This window comes from Pristiophorus japonicus, chromosome 1 (genome assembly GCF_044704955.1).
Source record: "Pristiophorus japonicus isolate sPriJap1 chromosome 1, sPriJap1.hap1, whole genome shotgun sequence".
Lineage (NCBI taxonomy): Eukaryota > Metazoa > Chordata > Chondrichthyes > Pristiophoridae > Pristiophorus > Pristiophorus japonicus.
Window position 1 is genome coordinate 229,588,456 of NC_091977.1, and position 23,273 is coordinate 229,611,728.

General features: G+C 42.4%; 1 protein-coding gene across 5 annotated transcripts in view; it reads left to right on the top strand.

Moving 5' to 3' along the window:
- Positions 1-23,273, top strand: part of elp1 (elongator acetyltransferase complex subunit 1) — a 106,494-nt gene that overhangs the window by 42,915 nt on the left and 40,306 nt on the right. For 4 of the 5 annotated variants that reach the window (XM_070887616.1, XM_070887643.1, XM_070887633.1 and 1 more), the window contains 10 exons: positions 3,617-3,722; positions 4,639-4,869; positions 5,777-5,947; positions 7,269-7,368; positions 11,805-11,981; positions 13,185-13,291; positions 18,459-18,568; positions 19,461-19,514; positions 19,609-19,717; positions 22,440-22,555. In XM_070887616.1, coding sequence (XP_070743717.1) covers positions 3,617-3,722; positions 4,639-4,869; positions 5,777-5,947; positions 7,269-7,368; positions 11,805-11,981; positions 13,185-13,291; positions 18,459-18,568; positions 19,461-19,514; positions 19,609-19,717; positions 22,440-22,555 — 1,281 coding nt within the window. The remainder of the gene's footprint in view (positions 1-3,616; positions 3,723-4,638; positions 4,870-5,776; positions 5,948-7,268; positions 7,369-11,804; positions 11,982-13,184; positions 13,292-18,458; positions 18,569-19,460; positions 19,515-19,608; positions 19,718-22,439; positions 22,556-23,273) is intronic. The other variant, XM_070887624.1, reaches the window with a different exon arrangement.

Consider the following 23,273-nt stretch of genomic DNA (forward strand, 5'->3'; position numbering starts at 1 on the left):
TATTCAAAATGCAATGTCCTTGGTGCCTGGTTAATTTGTTGAATAGACTTTGAATTGTGGATTCGTCTGATCCAATATTTGTAATTTGAAGAATTTTAAAAGATTTTTGAGAAATCAGCTTCTTGCAAATGAAAATACCCATTTACCTTGCTTTGGCTTTAATTATGGAACATTTTCTATTGCTGCTTTTCATTTAAGAAATTGGTTCGTTAGAAAATTGGCCATATCTGTTTAGTCGTTCACTGGTGTTCTTTATATGTATTGCTGTTTTCTTGATGGTATCTCGCAGGTCGGGGCCTCCACGCTGCTCCATGGCCGCCGCTCCTTTTATAGCCCCGACCTGCCACTGATGGTCTCTCGCAGGTCGGGGTCTCCACACTGTTCCATGGCCGCCGCTCGCCATTCCTTTTATGGCCCCGACCTGCCGCTGAGACCATCAGCAGCAGGTCGGGGCCATAGAAGGGGTGGCGAGCGTCGGCCATGGAGCAGTGTGGAGGCATGCAACTCCAGGGAGCAGCACGAGCTGGTGCAGGAGGGCAGTGGCAGCGAAGCTTGACGTCAGCAAGGTCCAGGTCGGTGATTGGTGCTTGGGCAGGTGCAGCAGGAGCGATGAGATCGGGGCGAAGAAGCTGCGAGAGATTGTGGAGGGATGTGATCGGGATCCAGTGGAGGCATGAGTTCGGGGCCAGGGTCCCAGGGGCAGTACGGACCAGCCCACACTGCGATATGTGTGCGCACTGGGTCCGTGTTGCAGAGCTGGTCTCCAGATGTCTTGGGTAATCCTTACCACTGGACCAAGACCTAGCTCTGTTAAACCCGTGTGGTGGCTGGTGTGCAACGGCCACCACACGTTAAAAAATTCCACGCACAGGCATCTTCCACCCTTGAGGATGTAGTTTGGGTTCTTCTTTCAAAACACCTGTGAACTCATCTTTTTTTTTTGGTGTGGAAGCAAGTCATCCTCGTTTTGAGGGACCGCCTATGATGATGATGTTTTCTTGAGTTTTGTTTGTGAAATTGTTCAGATGAGAGTTGTCCAGCCCCTTTTTCCTTCTCTCTTTTTTGGCTGCCAAAGAATCGCAGCCTCATTGTCCCTTGTTACTGGGTTTACATATTCTATGTGTTACAACATTTTGGTTTACATTGGACAGATCCTGTAATAAGATATCACATAGAATATACAACACAGAAACAGGCAATTTGGCCCAACAGGTCTGTGCCGTGTTTATGCTCCACAAGAGCCTCCTCCCACCCTACTTCATTTCACCCTGTCAGTGTATCCTTTTATTCCTTTCGCCCTTTGTGTTTATCTAGCTTCCCCTTAAATGCATCTGCTCCATGTGGTAGCGAGTTACACATTTTAACCATTTTCTGCGTAAATAAGTTCATCCTGAATGCCTTATTCGATTTATTGGCTCCATATCCCTCAATATCCTTGCTAGCAAAAATGTATCTATCAGATTTTAAAAATGATTAATTGAGCTAGCATCTGCTGTTTTTTGTGAGAGTTGGTTCCAGACCAATGTTTCCCCTAAGGTGCGCAACCGTGCACATATTGCGAGGTCCCACACAGGCTGATTGAGATTTGTACATCACATCAGATCAGATTATACGTTGAAGTGTTTTGCTAATTCACGTTTATGTTCAATAGAACTCTTAATAAAACACAATGAGACAACTATATTGATGTAGAATAGATTATATGGAAAAGCATTAACAAACTAAGGGCTAAAAATTCGCCAACCTAGTGACCGGTTTTTTGGCGCTATTGTGCCGTTTTTGGCAAAAAACAGTGAACCGGGAAATTCGGAGAAGTCTTGCACCGGCGGTTTTTAAATACTGCTAGAGAGAGGAGCGCCACCGTACAAGACTCGAAATAATCACTTGCGCCAAAAATTTGGCTCTGAGGGCACCCGTATTTAGGACGAAAAAAAGTGCCAAGGAAAAAGCTGCCTTGGATCAGCAGTAAATATGAAGACCTGCAAAAAAGGTAAGTTAAAATTTTTATTTTTTAATTCTTTTGCGGTGATTCGTTAGTTAAGTGTCTTGTGAATGCTTTGTGATTTTTTAGTTTTTTGCAATTTTTTTTTGGTGTTTTCCCCCTCCCTCGGCCCAACTCTCAGCGGTATCGGCCTCTGAGTAAAGTTGCAGAAAATTTGCGGTTTGCGCCACGAATCCTCGTGCAACGCCGTTTTTTTACCACTGCACAAATTGAAGCTCAAATTTACTGCCTCATAGCGATAGCGTTGCCATAACAATAATTTGGGCGAAAAAATACAATTATCGCTGAGAACCGAATTTCTAGCCCATGTACGCATATAGTTAATACTGAGGAGGACTGCAACAACTTACAAGATGACGTTAACAGACTTGTAGAATGGGCGTGTAAATGCCAAATTAATTTCAACATAGATAAGTGTGAGATGGTGTAATTTGATGGGAGCAATAAAGAGGCCATTTACTCAATGGGAATTATGAGTCTAAATGGAGTAGAGGTGCAAAGGGATCTAGATGTATAGATACACAAATGATTAAAAGTAGTCACGCGGGTTAACTAATCCAGAAAAAGTACAAACAAAGCACTGGGGTTCATGTCTAGAGGACTAGAATTCAAAAGCAGAGAAGTTATGGTAAACTTACATAGAACCTTGGTTAGACCACACTTCGACTACTGTGCCCCAATGTTCCCTCTAACTTTTTTTCATGTGCGATCCCATTAACTGGCTGCGGGCCCATTCAGAATTTTGCGCATGCACGGTTTCTTCCATGCACCAGTGAGTGGGCTGTGTGGCACTTCCAGATTGCTGTGCGGCAGTGCAGCTTTGCGGGAATGTCGCTGTGCACATTTCTGGTCTCCATAATATAAAAAGGATATAGAAGCACTGGAGAAAGTGCAAAAAAATTACACTGATGATACCAAAAGTGAGAGAGTACAACTATCAGGAAAGAGTGAACAGACTGTGGGGCTCTTGTCTCTAGAAAAGAGAAGACTGACAGGTGACCTCTCTAAAATTATGAAGGGGTTCGATAGGATAGATGTAGGGAAAATGTTTCCACTTGTGGGGTTATCCAAAACTAGAGGCCATAAATATAAGAGAGCTGCTAATAAATCCAGTAAGGAATTCAGGAGAAACTTCTTTACCCAAAGAATGTGGAACTCGCTGCCACATGGAATGGTTGAGGCGAATAGTATAGATGCATTTAAGGAAAAGCTAAATAAGTACATGAAGGAGAAAGGAATAGAGGGCTATGCTGATGGGGTGAGATGAAGTAAATAGAGCATGATGAGGCTCGTATGGAGCACAGTGGGCCTCTTTCTGTGCTGTAAATTCTATGTAAAATTTACCCAAGTTAAGCAAAAAAAAACTTTGGATTTCTTCAGTGGCATTTTTTTAATTGCTTTGTGCAGCAGGTTGTTACGTCAGTGGTTGACTCCCTTTATTTAACCTGCCCTCAGTTTCTGACTGGACTGGAAGACGTACTTGATCAGATTAAAGCAGGTGGATTGAAAGTGTAGTTGTATTTCTTAGCTGTAGATTTTCTATGTTTTGTTGAAAATACTTTACCTGCAGTATTCTGTATGGTACTGACTGGCTTGGTTTTTATTGCTAATTAGGTAAAGGAGCTGTTCTGGAACAGTGATTCTACTGTGCTGGCAGTTTGGCTGGAGGATTTGAGATCAGCAGATGACGAGGCCAAGGATGTCCAACAAAATACATACGGTAATAAGTTATCTTCCAGACTATCTGGAGTTCATTTTGTTTTGTTCCTCATCTGCATCCAAACCGAATATTCAACTTGATTTTGACATATACTTTTGCTCTTTGTGATATGTCAAAAAATTGGCTGTCTCAAAATTACTTCGACTGCAAAGTTCTGACGTTAAAATAAATGTGGTGTGTGGCTTAGAATCATACAGCAGAGGAGGAGGCCATTCGGCCCATCGTGCCTGTGTTGATTCTTGAAAAGAGCTATCCAATTAGTCCTACTCCCCTGCTCTTTACCCAAAACCCTGAAAATGTTCTCCTTTTTTAAAGTATACAATTCCTTTTTGAAAGTTATTATTAAATCTGCTTCCACCACCCTTTCAGGAAGTACATTCCAGACCATCACAACTCGCTGCGTAAAAAAAAAAAATCTCCCCTCATCTCCCCTCTGGCTCTTTTGCAATTGTCTTAAATCTGTGTCCTCTGGTTGCCAACCCTCCTGCCAGTTTCTCCTTATTTATTCCATCAAAACCCCTCATAATTTTGAACACCTTGTGTTGGATCGATTGGTGTGATCCAGTGGGCCGAAGGAGGGTGGGGGGAGGGGGGGAAAAGAAACGGTGGGAGAACACATCTTGCTCTCTCAAATCTGTAACCTATTCAGCCCTGTCTCCTTAAGTCAGGTGCAACAAAAGATGCGATAGGCGATAGTGAACCTGCTTTGTTACATTGCCTTATAACGTCACCGCTCTCTTCAGCTGCCCGCGTTGAAAATGCTGGCCCTTATTGGGTAGCAAGCAACCACATAGGTCGAATATCATTGTTTTAAGTAAAAAGAATGCTACACTTTCTGATTGAAGATTATTGCAATTATATCCTTGGTCACAGCAATTAAGCAATGCTTGCTGTTTATATTTTTGTCATCTTGCAGTTCAGTTGTGGACAGTAGGGAACTACCATTGGTACCTGAAGCAGAGTCTACATTTTGGTTGTGATCGGGCGGGACGGATCGTATCCCTAATGTGGGATCCTGAGAGCCCATATCGACTGCATATCCTCTGCAGTGGGTGGCGTTACCTGTCCTATAACTGGCATTGGACCACCGATCGAAGTACAGGAGAAGACAGCAGTGACTTTGCTAATGTAGCTGTGATTAATGGAGGTAAAAATTCTGTTTGAGCCTGAGACTTGTTGCTTGGTTGCATCAGTGCCAGTGACTGCTCGCAATGATGTTTTTAAATGTCTATTCTAACTCTACAGTTTTAAATTGTCGAGCCACTTGAACTGAAAACGTCTCTTTATCCCCTTCACACTGTCACAATACAGTCTGTTCCACTTCACTGTGATGTTATCACAGCTAAATATCCCATTGATGTTCACTGTATTTGCTCGTGCATGAGGAGCGGTCATTTGGATAAGGACTCACGGGGTGCTAAGGGTGGAACAATGCCCTAGCATGAATCGGCATCTTCAGGAAAGGAGAAGAGAAAACTGGATTGTGGAATTTTAAAGAGCAGGGAATCCATAATCATCTGCTGAGATGCTATCTGCTGTCTACTTCTCATTGCTGTTTGTGGGACCTTGCTGTGCGCAAATTGGCTGCCACATTTCTTTACAACAGTGACTAAACTTCAAAAGTACTTTGTTGGATGTAAAGTGCTTTGTGATGTCCTGGGGTCATGAATGGCGGTGTATAAATGGAAGTCCTTTTCTTTATAAATTGGCTATACTATGCAGTGATTTATAGGTTTCATAACAAACCTTTTAGAAACAATTTATGGCTGTGGATTAAATCTAGGATCAGTTAGTAACACAAGACCTGATGAAGCAAGATATATTTTTCTTGACAAGTTGAGTTTCTTGACGGGTTTCAGATTAAGACTTGAAAGTACTTGCACTTGTTATATGAGTGAGAAACAGAGTTATCGTTTCAGGTTGGTGACCTGTCATCTTCTCAAGAAAGGTCATCGACCTGAAACTTTAACTCTGTTTCTCTCTCCACAGATGCTGCTTGAGCTGCTGAGTGTTTCCAACATTCATATTTATTTTCTTTTTCTTGACACTGACAGATAAAGTACTAGTGACACCTTTTCGCCAAGTAGTGGTGCCTCCTCCAATGTGTGCATATCAGTTGCAGCTGCCCTGTGCTGTGAATCAGATTATGTTCTCTTCAGATCCACAAAGGAGCAATGATTTTGCAGTCCTGACGACAGACAACCGGATTTCAGTCTACCAGGCTGGTGAGTGTGCATGGTTAGTGGCCAACTGCCTTATTACAAGAATTTTTAAACAAGCGAAAAGAATGTCACGATTTTCTGGTGATACATAAACTGATAATGCATAAAAGGCCATTCATCCTATCAAACTTGTTGCTTCCTCAGATTAAGTGCAGTCCACCCCATCAGGGACCATAGCGCAATCTATTGAATCTTCTGAAGAAAGGCTGTCCAAGATTTTGCCTTGCAACACCCCACCCACCCCCTCAACTAAATTGAGCAAAAATTCAGATTAGAATGTACAGTACAGAAACTGGTTTATGCACCACACAAGCCTCCTCTCACTCTTCTCACCCTATCAACATAAATTTCTATTCTTTTCTCCCATACGTATTTATGCAGCCTCCCTTAAAATATGCTATTTGCCTCAACCATTCCAGCTTCTCACCACTCTGACTAAAAAAGTTTCTCCTGAATTCCGTATTGAATTTATTAGTGACTATCTTATATTTATGGGCCCTAGTCCTGGTCTCCCCCACAGGTGGAAACATCTCTACATCTAGCCTATCAGACACATCGTTAATTTTAAAGGCCCCATTGGATCGCCCCTCAGCCTTCACTTTTCTAGGGATAAGAGCCCCAGCCTGATCAGTCTTTCTTGGTGGCTATAAGCTCTCAGTTCTGATATCATCCTTCTAAATCGTTTTTGCACTTTCTCCAGTACTTCTATATCTGTCGATCCATAAGTCCTGTATTATGGTTTAATGGTTTTGTTTTATTGGCTACAGTTGCTCATTAACCAACAATTTCCACAGAACATACAACTATCTCTCTCCATAATTTAACCAAAAATGACCATATTTGATGTATGTTCGCCATGGCTCAATCAGTAGCATTCTCATCGGACTCAAAACGTTACGAGTTCAAGTCTCATTCCAGAAACCTGAGCAGATACACTAACCTGACATTTCAGTGTCATACTGAGGGAGTGCTGCACTGTTAGAGGTGCCGTCATTTAAATGAGATTTGAAACTAAGTCTGCCCTCTCAAATGGACTTAAAAGATCCCATGGCACTATTCAACGAAGGGCAGCGGAGCTCTCCTCGTGATATTTACCGCTCAATCAACTTCACTAAAACAGATTATCTAGTCGTTTATCTCATTGCTGTTTGTGGACAAATGGGCTGCTGTGTTTCCTACATTACAAGCGATTTGGGAAATCCTGAAATTGTGAAAGACACTATATTAAGTGCACATTCTTCTTGATTAACAGAAAAAACTTTTTTTTTAGAATTAGTTAAAAAGAAATTTCAACTAGCTTTATATTTTCACTATTTTTGGGCAGGTGATGGTGTGAATCAGGACTCCACAGTTAAAATTGATGCTGTTGGTGGAAGAGGATCGAAGATGCGCATTACAACTCCCAAATTGGTGAAAGCGTACAGGTTGGTTTACTTCGGTATTTTTCTTACCTAATCTTTCATGATTTCCTCATGCCATACACATGGCCAAATGTGCCGGCTATGGCTCAGTGAATAGCACTCTCGCCTCTGAGTCAGAAGGCTGTGAGTTCAAGTCCCACTCGAGAGACTTGAACATAAATCTAGGTCATCATTCCAATGCAGTGCTGAGGGTGTGCCATCTTTCAGATGAGAAATTAAACCGAGACCCCATCTGCTCTTAAAAGTGGACATAAAAGATCCCATGGCGCTATTTTGACGAGCAGGGGTGCTATCCACGGTGTCCTGGCCAATATTTATCCGTCAACCTCTTCACTAAAACCTGATCATTATCAAATTACTGTTCCAAAAAGTACTTCATTGCCTGTAAAGCACGTTGGGACATCCACTGGTCGTGAACGGCGCTATACAAACGCAAGTCTTTCTTTCCAAATGGGCAGGTGGCTTGTTCCCAGACTTCACACATGCTGCTGTGAAAATGAGCACGAGTATGTGTGGGAGGATGGCTCAGAGATAGCTTTCCTTTACTGGATGTGGACTATCTGGTCTGTGTGGGTCATTAATTTTATACCACCCCAGTTTGTTTTTTAGATGTCTAATGATAATGCTCATACCCGATTTTAATTGCACTGCCATTGGCGGCCATGCTGTCAGCTGCCGACGCCTTAAGCTCTGGAATTCCCTCCCTAAACCTCTCCGCCTTTCTACTCCTCTGCTTCTTTAAGACGTTCCTTGAAACGCAGCTCTTTGACAAAGCCTCCTTATGTGGCTCGGTGTCAAACTTTGTACGATAACACTGCTGTGAAGCGCCTTGGCATGTTTTACTACATTAAAGGCACTAATAAACGCAAGTTGTTTCTTCTTGCTATCCATAAGATAGGAAAGGTCCCACTAAACTGCACTTTTCCAGAAACTATTCCTGCCAGAATGATACTGGGATTGAAAGCATTAAATTAAGACTAGGCTTGTATTCATAAGAACATAAGAATTAGGAACAGGAGTAGGCCATCTAGCCCCTCGAGCCTGCTCCGCCATTCAACAAGATCATGGCTGATCTGGCCGTGGACTCAGCTCCACTTACCCGCCCACTCCCCGTAACCCTTAATTCCCTTATTGGTTAAAAACCTATCTATCTGTGACTTGAATGCGTTCAATGAGCTAGCCTCAACTGCTTCCTTGGGCAAAGAGTTCCACAGATTCACAACCCTCTGGGAGAAGAAATTCCTTCTCAACTCGGTTTTAAATTGTCTCCCCTGTATTTTGAGGCTGTGCCCCCTAGTTCTAGTCTCCCCGACCAGTGGAAACAACCTCTCTGCCTCATTCTTGTCTATCCCTTTCATTATTTTAAATGTTCCTATAAGATCACCCCTCATCCTTCTGAACTCCAACGAGTAAAGACCCAGTCTACTCAATCTATCATCATAAGGTAACCCCCTCATCTCCGGAATCAGCCTAGTGAATCGTCTCTGTACCCCCTCCAAAGCTAGTATATCCTTCCTTAAGTAAGGTGACCAAAACTGCACGCAGTACTCCAGGTGCGGCCTCACCAATACCTTATACAGTTGCAGCAGGACCTCCCTGCTTTTGTACTCCATCCCTCTCGCAATGAAGGCCAACATTCCATTCGCCTTCCTGATTACCTGTAAACTAACTTTTTGGGATTCATGCACAAAGACCCTCAGGTCCCTCTGCACCTCAGCATGTTGTAATTTCTCCCCATTCAAATAATATTCCCTTTTACTGTTTTTTTTCCCAAGGTGGATGACCTCACACTTTCCGACATTTTGTATTCCATCTGCCAAACCTTAGCCCATTCGCTGAACCTATCCAAATCTCTTTGCAGCCTCTTTCTGTCCTCTACACAACCCGCTTTCCCACTAATCTTTGTGTCATCTGCAAATTTTGTTACACTACACTCTGTCCCCTCTTCCAGGTCATCTATGTATATTGTAAACAGTTGTGGTCCCAGCACCGATCCCTGTGGCACACCACTAACCACCGATTTCCAACCCGAAAAGGACCCATTTATCCCGACTCTCTGCTTTCTGTTCGCCAGCCAATTCTCTATCCATGCTAATACATTTCCTCTGACTCCACGTACCTCTATCTTCTGCACTAATTCCCTCGAGTATAGAAGATTAAGCGGTGATCTAATCAAGGTATTTAATAAAGGATTTGACAGGGTAAATTAGAGAAACTATTTCTCCCGAACAAGGGGGAGCATAACTTTAAAATTAGAGCTAGGCCGTTCAGGGGCGATGTCAGGAAGCACTTCTTCACACAAAGTGTAGTGGACATCTGCAACTCTCCCGCAAAAGCTGTTGAGGGTCAATTGAAAATGTCAAAACTGAGATTGCAAGCTTTTTGGTAGGAAAGGGAATTAAGGGTTTCAGAACCGAGGTGGGTAGATGGAGTTAAAAAACAGATCAGCCATGATCTAATTGAATGGCGGAACAGGCTGGAGGAGCTAAACCGTCTACTCCTGTTCTTATGTTCCTCAGCTTGCTGGTACAGGCACAATGGGCCAAATGGCCTCCTCTTGTGCTGTGTTATCCTATGATTCTAACTTGTGGCGCATTTGGAAAGCAGTAACAGGATTGGTCCAAGTCAGCATGGATTTATGAAAGGGAAATCATGCTTGACAAATCTTCTAGAATTTTTTGAGGATGTAATTAGTAGAGTGGACAAGGGAGAACCAGTGGATATAGTGTATTTGGACTTTCAAAAAGCTTTTGACGAGGTCCCACACAAGAGATTGTTGTGCAAAATTAAAGCACATGGTATTGGGGGTAATGTATTGACATGGATAGAGAACTAGTTGTCAGACAGGAAACAGAGAGTCGAGATAAACGGGTCCTTTTCAGAATGGCAGGCAGTGACTCGTGGGGTGCCGCAGGGCTCAGTGCTGGGACCCCAGCTATTTACAATATACATCAATGATTTAGATGAAGGAATTGAGTGTAATATCTCCCAAGTTTGCAGATGACACTCAGCTGGGTGGCGATGTGAGCTGTGAGGAGGATGCTAAGAGGCTGCAGAGTGACTTGGACAGGTTAGGTGAGTGGGCAAATGCATGGCAGATGTAGTATAATGTGGATAAATGTGAGCTTATCCACTTTGATGGCAAAAACATAAAGGCAGAATATTATCTGAATGGCGGCCAATTAGGAAAAGGGGAGGTGCAACGAGACCTGGGCATCATGGTACATCATTGAAAGTTAGCATGCAGGTACAGCAGGCGGTGAAGAAGGCAAATGGCATGTTGACCTTCATAGCTAGGGGATTTGAGTATAGGAGCAGGGGGGTCTTACTGCAGTTGTACAGGGCCTTGGTGAGGCCTCACCTGGAATATTGTGTTCAGTTTTGGTCTCCTAATCTGAGGAAGGATGTTCTTGCTATTGAGGGAATGCAGCGAAGGTTCACCAGACTGATTCCCGGAATGGCAGGACTGACAGATGAGAAGAGACTGGATCGACTGGGCCTGTATTCACTGGGGTTTAGAAGAATGAGAGGGGATCTCATAGAAACATATAAAATTCTGATGGGACTGGACAGGTTAGATGCAGGAAGAATGTTCCCGATGTTGGGGAAGTCCAGAACCAGGGGTCTAAGGATAAGGGGTAAGCCATTTAGGACCGAGATGAGGAGAAACGTCTTCACTCAGAGTTGTTAACCTGTGGAATTCTCTACCGCAGAAAGTTGTTGATGCCAGTTCGTTAAATATATTCAAGAGGGAGTTAGATATGGCCCTTACGACTAAAGGGATCAAGGGGTATGGAGAGAAAGCAGAAAAGGGGTACTGAGGTGAATGATCAGCCATGATCTTATTGAATGGTGGTGCAGGCTCGAAGGGCCGAATGGCCTACTCCTGCACCTATTTTCTATGTTTCTATGTGATGTCTAAATGGTGGCACTATGACTAAATAACTTGAATCTCTACTTATTGCACAAAATACCAACTGTCTGCCAGCTATTGGCCAGCACATCAGCAACAACACCTACATAATTCAGGCAAGACACAGTCCACTACACCCGAATATAGTAACTTATAAACCAGAGCCCACCAAATAATGACCATTGCAGGCAAGTGCAGAAGCGCAATCTAACACTGCCAACACATTCCAGAGCTAGTTCACAAGCCAAGCCACACTGCAAGATTTGCTCAGCATGTTGTCACACTGGAGCACATACACTGAAAATTGTATACTATGCATTATGCATGTAACAGGATATGCATAATAACCAAACAAGCAATTGAAATAGAAGATAAATTTTGAAATATTAACATCACTGCAGTTTTCCAAACCATTTCGTCACAAATATCAATTTTTAAATCATTGGTGCTCAAAGTATTAATTTTGGATGAATTATTTGACATAAAATATTAATTATTGTTCAAATGGTTTTTGTGAAAATGACAGAATTAATTTTGAAGAAGGAAAGGGTGAATTCTCAAAGCCATTGCAGTTGCGTATGATAACCTGGGTAAAAGAAAATACATTTCTGGGTCTGAGTCAAGGTCCGAGGACGTCACAGACTGTTGTCTGTCAGCTGGTAATCTTATCGGAGGAAACTCAGGAGGGAGCGATCCGGATCAGGTAAGAAATCTGACCCTTCTTGGAAGGACCATTGGTTTTAGAGAGTGACAGAACTCAAATTATCAATTGTAATTATCCAGGAATTCTCTAAGTGCAGAGTTCATGCGTTTGCAGCATGCCAGGAGCAGTTCATGGAAATGCTAAGTTTATAATATTTACAAAGGCTTTAATCTTAGGATAGTTAGGATGGGGTGATTTTGTTTTAAGCCGTGACTCAGGGGTAGCGCTCTCGGCTTTTGAGTCAGAAAGTTGTGGGATCAAGTCCCACTCCAGAGACTTGAGCACAAAATCTAGGCTGACACTCCAGTGCAGTACTGAAGGAGTGCTGCACTGTTGGAGGTGCCGTCTTTCGGATAAGATGTCTGCTCTGTCAGATGGATGTAAAAGATCCCATGGCACTATTTCAAAGAAGAGCAGGACCATTCTCACCAGTGTCCCTCAATCAACACCACAAAAACAGAATATCTGATCATTATCACATTGCTGTTTGTGGGAGCTTGCTGTGTACAAATTGGTTGCTGCGTTTCTTACATTAAAACAGTGACTACACTTCAAAATTGCTTCATTGGCTGTAAACCACTTTGGGACATCCTGAGGTCATGAAAGGCACTGTATAAATGCAAGTCTTTCTTTCTAATGATTGCAGTGATTATTGTGGGTTTTTTAATAAAATTCAGTGTATATTGGAGTATTGAAATACATGCCATTTTTTTTTAGTCTCCATTGTTTTACTCCTGATCTACCCACGCCCTTGCATAGTAAGCCCACTTACTTTACCATGCTGTGCACCAATTTAAATCTGTGCTCCCTTAAGCTTAATCCATATAATTAGAACGTGTCATTGATTCTTTTACTCAACAAATGCCTCTCCATATGTACAACATTACTCTTCAGAACTTCATGTTTTATCTGTCTAAACAGAGTCTTAATATTCAAATTGCTGCATCCAATACAAACAGAAAACGCTGGAAATATTTCAGAGGTCAGACAGCATCTGTGGGGGAATGCTGCCTGATCTGAGTATTTCCAGCATTTTCTGTTTATATTTCAGATTTCTAGCATCTGCAGTATTTTGCCTTTTGTGTTGCTGTATCAAATGCTGTCCTTAAATTCTAGTCCTATCCCCTGAGGGCCATAACAGTTTGTTGCTTTATGTTATATTTCTTTTTTTTTTTACAATTTTGCCATTCTTAATTGTTCCAGGTCTCCTGTAACTGTGGATGGTCATGTGATCAGCCTGTGTCACAACCAGAAGACAAAGACTGTAGCCTTGGAGCTCGCCAGTGGGCAGATTCTAAGATACCTGTGGGGTTTGTGTATTTCTAATTCAGTACTTAAGTTGAACTTGGTCAATGTTGTATCATTTGCCTGTGACCAATTCTTAGGAATGTGCACTTCTGGTAGGGAGCCTTATCCTCCAGGAGCGCATAGCGAGAAATTTCAGGATTGCTCCCTGCCCTTCTCCAATGATTGATTTTTACTGGGCTGAAATTTCTCACGGGGAGAATGGACCTCCATTCCCTGATGTGGGCTTCCAGCAGGCAAGACACTCACCCACCAGCAGAACAATTTCATTATATCAGCCTCTTTCGAAAGGATGAACAGGCTTGGGTCTCTGGTTGGACCACACTTGGACTACTACTATACTTACTACTGCGTACAGTTCTGGTTGCCATATCAAGATATAGAGGCACTGGCGAGTGTGCAGAGAAGATTTACAAGGATGGTACCAGAAATGCGAGGGTATACATATCAGGAAAGGATGAACAGGCTGGGTCTCTTTTCTTGGGGGAAAAAAAGAAGGCTGAGGGGTGACCTAATTGAGGTCTTTAAAATTATGAAAGATTTTGATAGAGTAGACACGGAGTGTTTCCACTTGTGGGGGAAGAGCAAAACTAGAGGCCATCAATATAAGATAGTCACCAAAAATTCAAATAGGGAATTCAGAAGAAACTTCTTCACCCAGAGAGTGGTGAGAATGTGGAACTTGCTACCACAGGGAGTCGTTGAGGTGAATAGTATAGATGCATTTAAGGGGTAGCTAGATAAACATACGAGCGAGAAGAAAATTGAGGGTTATGCAGATCGAGTTGGGTGGGAGGAGCTTGAGTAGAGCATTAACGCTGGCATGGACTGGTTGGGCCGAATAGCCTGTTTCTGTGCTGTAAATTCTATGTATTATCTTTGCAAACAATTTTAAAAGTTTTCGTTTTCTGCCCCTGCCTCCCGCCAAGCTTTTATCTTCAATTCAGTTTGTGATAAAGACATTTCAATATGCCCTTTTTCCTAATTTGTGTCTACATAACAAGCTTAATTCCAGTAATGCTTTTTTTGTCTGACCAATCAAAGTAGGTTTCATCATCATCTTGTTGTGCAGTTATCACTGTTAATTCCAAGGTTACAACACTGTTGGGGAGATGCCTAAATGTACTTTTTTTTTAAAAATGAGTTTGTTTTGTCCAACAGTTCTTGGTACCAAATGCATTCAAATAGTAATGGCCAGTAAAGCATATTAATTTACAGATTTACAAGAATGATTCCAGGGATAAGAGGATTCAGTTACATGGATAGAGTGGAGAAGCTGGGGTTGTTCTCCTTAGAGTAGAGAAGGTTGAGAGGAGATTTGATAGAGGTATTCAAAATCATAAGGGGTCTGAACAGAGCAGATAGAAACTGTTCCCATTGGCAGAAGAGTCGAGAACCAGAGAATACAGATTTAGGGTGATTGCCAGAAGAACCAAAGGCAACACGAGGAAAAACTTTTTTCACGCAGCGAGTGGTTAGGATCTGGAATGCACTGCCTGAAAGGGTGGTGGAGGCAGACTCGATCATTTTCAAAAGGGAGTTGGATAAGCACCTGAAAGAAAAATATTTGCAGGACTACAGGGAAAGGATGGGAGATTGGGACTAGTGCTCTTGCAGAGAGCTGGTTCGAGTTCGATGGGCTGAATGACCACCTTCTGTGCTGTAACCATTCTCTGATTCTATGAATTGGCTGCTGAATTATTGTTTCATCATCATTGAAACATTGATGTAATGAGTAACTTATTGTTAGTTACCTTTTATATCTAGTTTAAAGAATTATAAACCTACAGATATGGAAAGAGAGGATGGTGCTAAAAGCCTACTTGTGTATATTGAGTCAACCGTAGATTTTCATCGCTCCATTTTGACAGCCGATCCTTCAGTTACCTAGGCTCTAAGTTCTGGAATTTCCTCTCTAAAGCTCTCCACCTCGCTCTCCTCCCTTAAGACGCTCCTTAAGGGAGGAGAGCGAGGTAGAGAGGTGGAGAGTCAGAAGCAAAAGATAGAAAGAAGAATAGTAAAAGTGGAGGGCAGAGGAACCCAAGGCAAAAATCAAAAAGGGCCACATTACAGCAACATTCTAAAGGGACAAAGAGTGTTAAAAAGACAAGCCTGAAAGCTCTGTGCCTCAATGCGAGGAGTATTCGTAATAAGGTGGATGAATTAACTGCGCAGGCAGCTATTAACGATTATGATATAATTGGGATTACGGAGACATGGCTCCAGGGTGACCAAGGCTGGGAACTCAACATCCAGGGGTATTCAACATTTAGGAAGGATAGACAAAAAGGAAAAGGAGATGGAGTAGCATTGCTGGTTGAAGAGGAAATTAACGCAATAGTAAGAAAAGACATTAGCTTGGATGATGTGGAATCTGTATGGGTAGAGCTGCGGAATGCCAAAGGGCAGAAAACGCTAGTGGGAGTTGTGTACAGACCACCAAACAGTAGTAGTGAGGTTGGGGATGGCATCAAACAAGAAATTAGGGATGCGTGCAATAAAGGTACAGCAGTTATCATGGGCGACTTTAATCTACATATAGATTGGGCTAACCAAGCTGATAGCAATGCAGTGGAGGAGGATTTCCTGGAGTGTATTAGGGATGGCTTTCTAGACCAATATGTCGAGGAACCAACTAGAGAGCTGGCCACCCTAGACTGAATGTTGTGTAATGAGAGAGGACTAATTAGCAATCTTGTTGTGCGAGGTCCCCTGGGGAAGAGTGACCATAATATGGTAGAATTCTTTATTAAGATTGAGAGTGACACTATTAATTCAGAGACTAGGGTCCTGAACTTAAGGAAAGGTAACTTCGATGGTATGAGACGTGAATTGGCTAGGATAGAGTGGCAAATGATACTTAAAGGGTTGACAGTGGATAGGCAATGGCAGACATTTATAGATTACATGGATGAACTTCAACAATTGTACATCCCTATCTGGAGTAAAAATAAAGCAGGGAAGGTAGCTCAACTGTGGCTAACGAGGGAAATTAGGGATAGTGTTAAATCCAAGGAAGAGGCATATAAATTGGCCAGAAAAAGCAGCAAACCTGAGGACTGAGAGAAATTTAGAATTCAGCAGAGGAGGACAAAGGGTCTAATTAGGAGGGGGAAAATAGAGTATGAGAGGAAGCTTGCAGGGAACATAAAAACTGACTGCAAAAGATTCTATAGCTATGTAAAGAGAAAAAGATTAGTGAAGACCAACGTAGGTCCCTTGCAGTCAGAATCAGGTGAATTTATAATGGGAAACAAAGAAATGGCGGACCAATTGAACAAATACTTTGGATCTGTCTTCACTAAGGAAGTCACAAATAACCTTCCGGAAATACTAGGGGTTCGAGGGTCTAGCGAAAAGGAAGAACTTGAAGGAAATCCTTATTAGTCAGGAAATTGTGTTAGGGAAATTGATGGGATTGAGGGCCGATAAATCCCCAGGGCCTCCAAGAGTACTTGAGGAGGTGGCCCTAGAAATAGTGGATGCATTGGTGATCATTTTCCAACATTCTATTGACTCTGGATCAGTTCCTATGGACTGGAGGGTAGCTAATGTAACATCACTTTTTTAAAAAGGAGGGAGAGAAAAAACATGGATTTATAGACCGGTTAGCCTGACGGTGGTGGGGAAAATGTTGGAATCAATTACTAAAGATTAAATAGCAGCGCATTTGGAAAGCAGTGACAGGATCGGTCCAAGTCAGCATGGATTTATGAAAGGGAAATCATGCTTGACAAATCTTCTAGAATTTTTTGAGGATGTAACTAGTAGAGTGGACAAGGGAGAACCAGTGGATGTGGTGCATCTGGACTTTCAAAAGACTTTTGACAAGGTCCCACACAAGAGATTAGTGTGCAAAATTAAAGCACATGGTATTGGGGGTAATTGACGTGGATAGAGAACTGGTTGGCAGACAGGAAGCAGAGAGTTGAGATAAATGGGTCCTTTTCAGAATGGCAGACAGTGACCAGTGGGGTGCCGCAGGGTTCAGTGTTGGGTCCCCAGCTATTTACAATATACATCAATGATTTAGATGAAGGAATTGAATGTAATATCTCCAAGTTTGCAGATGACACTAAACTGGGTGGCACTACAAGCTGCGAGGAGGATGCCAAGAGGCTACAGGGTGACTTGGACAGATTAGGTGAGTGGGCAAATGCATGACAGATGCAATATAATGTGGATAAATGTGAGGTTATCCACTTTGGTGGCAAAAACAGGAAGACAGAATATTATCTGAATGGTGACAGATTCGGAAAAGGGGAGGTGCAACGAGACCTGGGTATCATGGTACATCAGTCATTGAAGGTTGGCATGCAGGTACAGTAGGCGGCGAAGAAGGCAAATGGCATGTTGGTCTTCATAGCTAGAGGATTTGAGTATAGGACTAGGCAAGTCTTATTGCAGTTGTACAGAGCCTTGGTGAGGCCACACCTGGAATATTGTGCTCCGTTTTGGTCTCCTAATCTAAGAAAGGACGTTCTTGCTATTGAGGGAGTACAGCGAAGGTTCACCGGACTGATTCACGGGATGGCAGGACTGACATATGAGGAGGGACTGGATCAAGTAGGCTTGTATCCATTGGAGTTTAGAAGAATGAGAGGAGATCTCATAGAAACATATAAAATTCTGACGGGATTGGACAGGTTAGAGGCAGGAAGAATGTTCCCATTGCTGGGGAGTTCCAGAACCAGGGGTCACAGTCTAAGAATAAGGGGTAAGATATTTAGGACCGAGATGAGGAGAAACTTCTTCACTCAGAGTAGTTAACCTGTGGAATTTCCTACAGCAGAGAGTTGTTGAGGCCAGTTCATTCGATATATTCAAAAGGGAGTTAGATATGGCCCTTACGGCCAAATAGATCAAGGGGTATGGAGAGAAAGCAGGAAAGGGGTACTGAGGTTGAATGATCAGCCATGATCTTATTGAATGACGGTGCAGGCTCAAAGGGCCGAATGGCCTGCTCCTGCACCTAATTTCTATGTTTCTATGCAAAACCTACCTCTTTGACCAAGCTTTTGGTCACCCCTCCCGAATATCTCCTTATGTGGCTCAGTGTAATATTTTGTTTGATCGCACCCGTGAAGTGCCTTGGGATGTTTTACTGAGTTGAAGATGCTTTATAAATACACGTTGCTGTTATGTAATAAGATTTCAATGTCTCTGTTTCAGCCACAGACTCCTCTGATGCATGTGTGAAACCATGGAGGTCAACTACTGGGTGTTTAGTACAATTTTCTCAACCTTGTATACAGACAGCTCTCTGTACTATTGACGGCGAGGTAACCAGGTTCTTCATCATCTAGTTTTTCTTGCATTTTCCTCCTGAAAGCAATGCCTTGCTGGAGATTGCCAAATGCAATCTGGATCCTTATGCAGAAGGCCATTCCTAATGCCGATTAAAGTCTATATTCCCTAGAATTTAGAAGACTGAGAGGTGATCTAATTGAAACACAGAATTCTTACAGGGCTTGACCAGGTGGATGCTGGGAGGATGTTTCCCCTGGCTGAGGAGTCTAGAACTAGGGGGTCACAGTCTCCGAATAAGGGGTCGGTCATTTAGGACTCAGATGAAGAGAAATTTCTTCCCTTAAAAGGTTGTGAATCTTTGGAATTCTCTACGCCAGAGGGCTGGTGCTGTGTATATTCAAGACAGAGATCAATAGATTTTTGAATATTAAGGGAATTAAGGGATATGGGGGATAGTGTGGGAATATGAAATTAAGGTAGGAGATCAGCCATGATCTTACTGAATGGTGGAGCAGGCTTGAAAGCCTGAATGGCCTACTCCTGCACCTAAATGTTATTAAATGCGCGAGTCTAGATAAGTGTGCCAGTGGGCTATTTGACATAGTGCCAAGAGTGAAACATGATTCTATCCCCATCCAACATACACTGTGCTTCCAGCAGGGAGTGCTGATCAGCGTTGAACATAGCGAACCTTTGGCAATTTAGCCTTCCTAAATTAAGGGTTAGATATAGGGCCCCCATTACTGCCTGTCAAGATATCCAAAACTCATGACAGATCGGATGTCAAACATTAGACCTTCCTAATTTTTATGGCTCAGCTACTCATTTTGTTAAGCAACAGAGGTACTGGGTGGGTTAATTTAGTGCTTTAAGCATCTGTACCTAAAATTTAGTTTACTAGCTCCTATCTTCTCTGTCCTCCAGGAAATGGTCCTGGGCCTGACTGAAAGATCTCGCTTTTTTATTAATGACTTGGAGGTAAGTCGTGTGTTTTCTTTTAAAGCATTTAATTTTTTTTCTTTGCAAACTGATGTCATCTTTAGAATTATTTTGGGGTTGTTTTTGTTCCAAGCAGATAGCCTCCAACATTACTTCATTCATAATGTATGAAGAGTTCCTGCTGTTCACGGACCATTCACACACCTGTCGCTGTCTCAGTCTTAAGACTACTTCATTAAAAGGTGAGTGTGTGAAGTGCACGCAGTGACTTGTGTAACCTGGAATAAGATGGTCAAAGATCAGTATTAGATAGACTTCTTGAAGGAGTGTTGTTTGTTAAAAGAAGAGGGAATTTCTCTTGCCGCTCTCCACTTTTCAAACATGGTATTAACTCCGCTGCTTCTGTCTCTCCTGATCAGCCAGAGTGATTGATATCATGTGGGCTTCCTTTGAATTGGGATTAGCCTGCAACAACATCAATTTGCAATTATGTAGCACTTTTAACGTAGAGAAAAACATCCCAAGGCACTTCACAGACAAAATTTAACATCGAGCCACATTACTAAATATCAGTAGGAATGACCAAAAACTTGGTCCAAGAGGAGGGTTTTAAGGAGATTCTTAAAGGAGGAGAAGATGACCGAGAGACGAGGCGGTCGGGTTTGGGCAGGGAATTCTAGAGCATGCAGCCTACACGGATGAAGGCACAACCTCCAATGGTAGAGCAAAGGGAGGAGAATACACAAGAAGCTAAGGTCTGGGAACCAAGGGTTTTGAGGGGGATGTAGGGCTGAAAGAGGTTACCTAGATAGGGAGGGGTGGAGCCGTGAAGAGATTTAAACCTCGCCAAACAAAGAACCATTCACATTTTTGCAAAGGAAGCAAGAAAGTTCCTGTAGCATGAAATAGAAAGCAGCAGCTCAACAATGTGACATCTACCCAATTAAAAGCAGAAAGGTGATGAAAATAAGGATGCAAATTTTAAAGATGAAAGCGTTGGAGGGACCAGGAACCACTGAAGATCAGTGAGTACAGGGATGATATGGGTGAGCGGAGCCTGGCAATAGGAGATGAGCAACAAAGTTTTGGATTAGCTGATATTTACCAACAGTGGAAGTTAGATGGCCATCTAGAAGAGCATTACAATAGACGAGGCTGGAGGTGATAGAAGCAGGGATGAGGGTTTCAGCAGCAGATGAGCTGAGGCAAGAGTGAAGATGGGCGATGTTGTGCAGCTGGAAGTAGGCGGTTATTGTGATGGAACAGGATACGTGGTTGGAAGCCCTGTTTAGGTTCGAATAGGATGCCAAAGTTGCGAACAGTTTGGTTTAATTAGGGACAGTGGCTGTGGAGTGAGATGGAATTGGTGGCAAGGCTGTTAAAAGTGCACTGCTGCAGTCTCCTTGGTATAACCATGTGTAAAACAGTGGCTTTGGAATGGTAATGCATGGCTTGGTTTTAAACTGCTGTATATGTTCCTAATATCAGTGATTCAGCCACCAACACTCCCAGTGAAACAAAGCCACTTTTGTAAGCACTGTTGGTCATAAATCAGATTATAGATTATTTGCTTTTGATGATTAATCAGTGTTGTAAGTACACTGTAATACCATCAGACATAATGTACAAATGCGTGATTGCTAAAGTAATTTGCTGTCCTCTGAATGCGATTGTCCAGTGCTGTCCACTTTACTGAAAACATTTATCTCCCATTAACTTCAAAAATATATGTATGTGTTCACTTGTGGCAGCCTTCCACCTTTAGGTCCAAATGGTAATTCCCATCACCTCCAAAGAGGTGTAACATGATGGTGTCGCAAAGTGATCATCCGGTTTTGTGGTTTAACCAGGAGAAAATTCTACTGCCTGTGGGGGACTGAAGTTAAATGATAGTTGACATTAAGATTTGGATTTCCACTAAATGACTGTGAATCCATGGCTTCTATTGTTACAGTATTCAGCATTAAAAATCTGAAAGAATGAACTGCCTTTTTATTTCAAGTAGTATAGGCATAGAAATCCCGGTTTCTCCTTCCTGTGGGCATTCGACTAGATTTTAGAAAAAAGATGCCCACCTACCTGAAACTGCTGCAGCCATGCGAGATCTCGGTCCGGAGGCCTCTCCTGACTGCGTGTGCACGTCGGGACGTGTGCAGGCCTGGAGCTGGAGTCACATGGCTCTGGGCAGCCAGTCAGGTACAGTATATTCTCATTCATAGTAATAGGAGTTTCAGACTTACGAAACTTCTATTATTATGAATGAGAAACACCCCAAAAACACTAATAAAAGATAGAAAAATGCACAACATATTTTTATTAATTTAAATTAGTTATTAATGTATTTTAAAAAATACATATATTTTCCCGATTTTAAAAAAAGTTTTAAAAATTATGCTTTTAAAATAAACTGACCGTAGTGGGGAGGGTTTTTAAACAATAAAATGTGTTTTTATAACTTTATTTTAAAATAATGTATTTTTAAACACTTGCACCTGTAAAAGTAGGCTATGCGCCTGCTTTTATCAGGCGCAAGAATTTTGAGGACATTTGCTGGGCAAGATATGCGTAAATCCCGCAATCTTGCCCAATCAAATGTCCTTGCTCCCGATCTGCGGATCATCTGTCAAGCTCCAGCTTGACCGATCAGAAAAGCCGGTTTTCAGCGCATGCGCATTGCGCGGTGAAAACCAGCTTTTCCGATGCCTTTCCAGGTCCGTAGACACGGGAGACAGGAATTTCTGAGCCATTATGTTTGTGCCACCTATCGTGATGAAAGTTCAAGTATCTGCTTGAATCCATTTAAACAATCTTTACATCTAATACTAAATCACTCAACTGCCCCCTCTTAACCAGGAAGTTGTAGGTCTTGCTGTTTTGCACATGCCAGTTGCTAACTTGCTTATCATTTTTTAAGTTGCACTTTGACAGTCTGAGATTGATTGAATTCACTGTCTTCACAATCAGCTTTGTCGCAGCTTTCAAGTAGCGTTTCCCAGCCGAATGACGAAACAGTTCGTAGAGTGGAGAGAGGATCTCGCATAGTGACCGTTGTACCTCAGGACACCAAACTTCTCCTTCAGGTTAGCAGTGTCTTTACTGAATGAGTTGCTGTCCTTTTTCTTATCGACAGTGCAATAGCTAGGAGAAGAGGTGTAGTAATTGGTGGTGAAAACAAAACAGCAACCTTTATTTTTAAAAGAAAGAAACAACTTTCCTTTGAAATTGGGATTCAGCTCTAACACTGAATATCTAACTAGTGATGAACGGAAGATTCGTTAAGAGGGGCTGTGTGCTACTCGGGTGACCACAAAACCCGCACCTGCGCACATCACAGAAAAATCTATCTTTTAGGGTAGTGGAAAAATGGAAAACTCTCCCCCAAAAATTTTGAAAAATTTCAAAACTGAACTTGATGGATTTTTTTGTGAGCCAAGATTATTGAGGGTTATGGAACCAAGGCGTGTCGATGGAGTTCAGCTACAAATTAGCCTTGATCTAATTGAATAGCGGAACAGGCTCACAGGGCTGAATGGTCTACTCTTGTGCCGATGTCCCTCAACTTGCTGATACAGGCACGATGGGCTGAATGGTGTCCTTCTGTGCTGTATCATTCTATGATTTTAACTTGCGGTGCCTAAATATGGCACTATGATTAACTTGATTCTCTACTTAGTGCACAAAAATAGGAATTTTCTGCCAGTTATTGGCCAGCTCATCAACAGCACCTCCATAATTGAATGGCGGAACATCAGGAGGTGGGGGTGGGGGGGCAGTGGCTGAATGGTCTCCTTTTCTTCT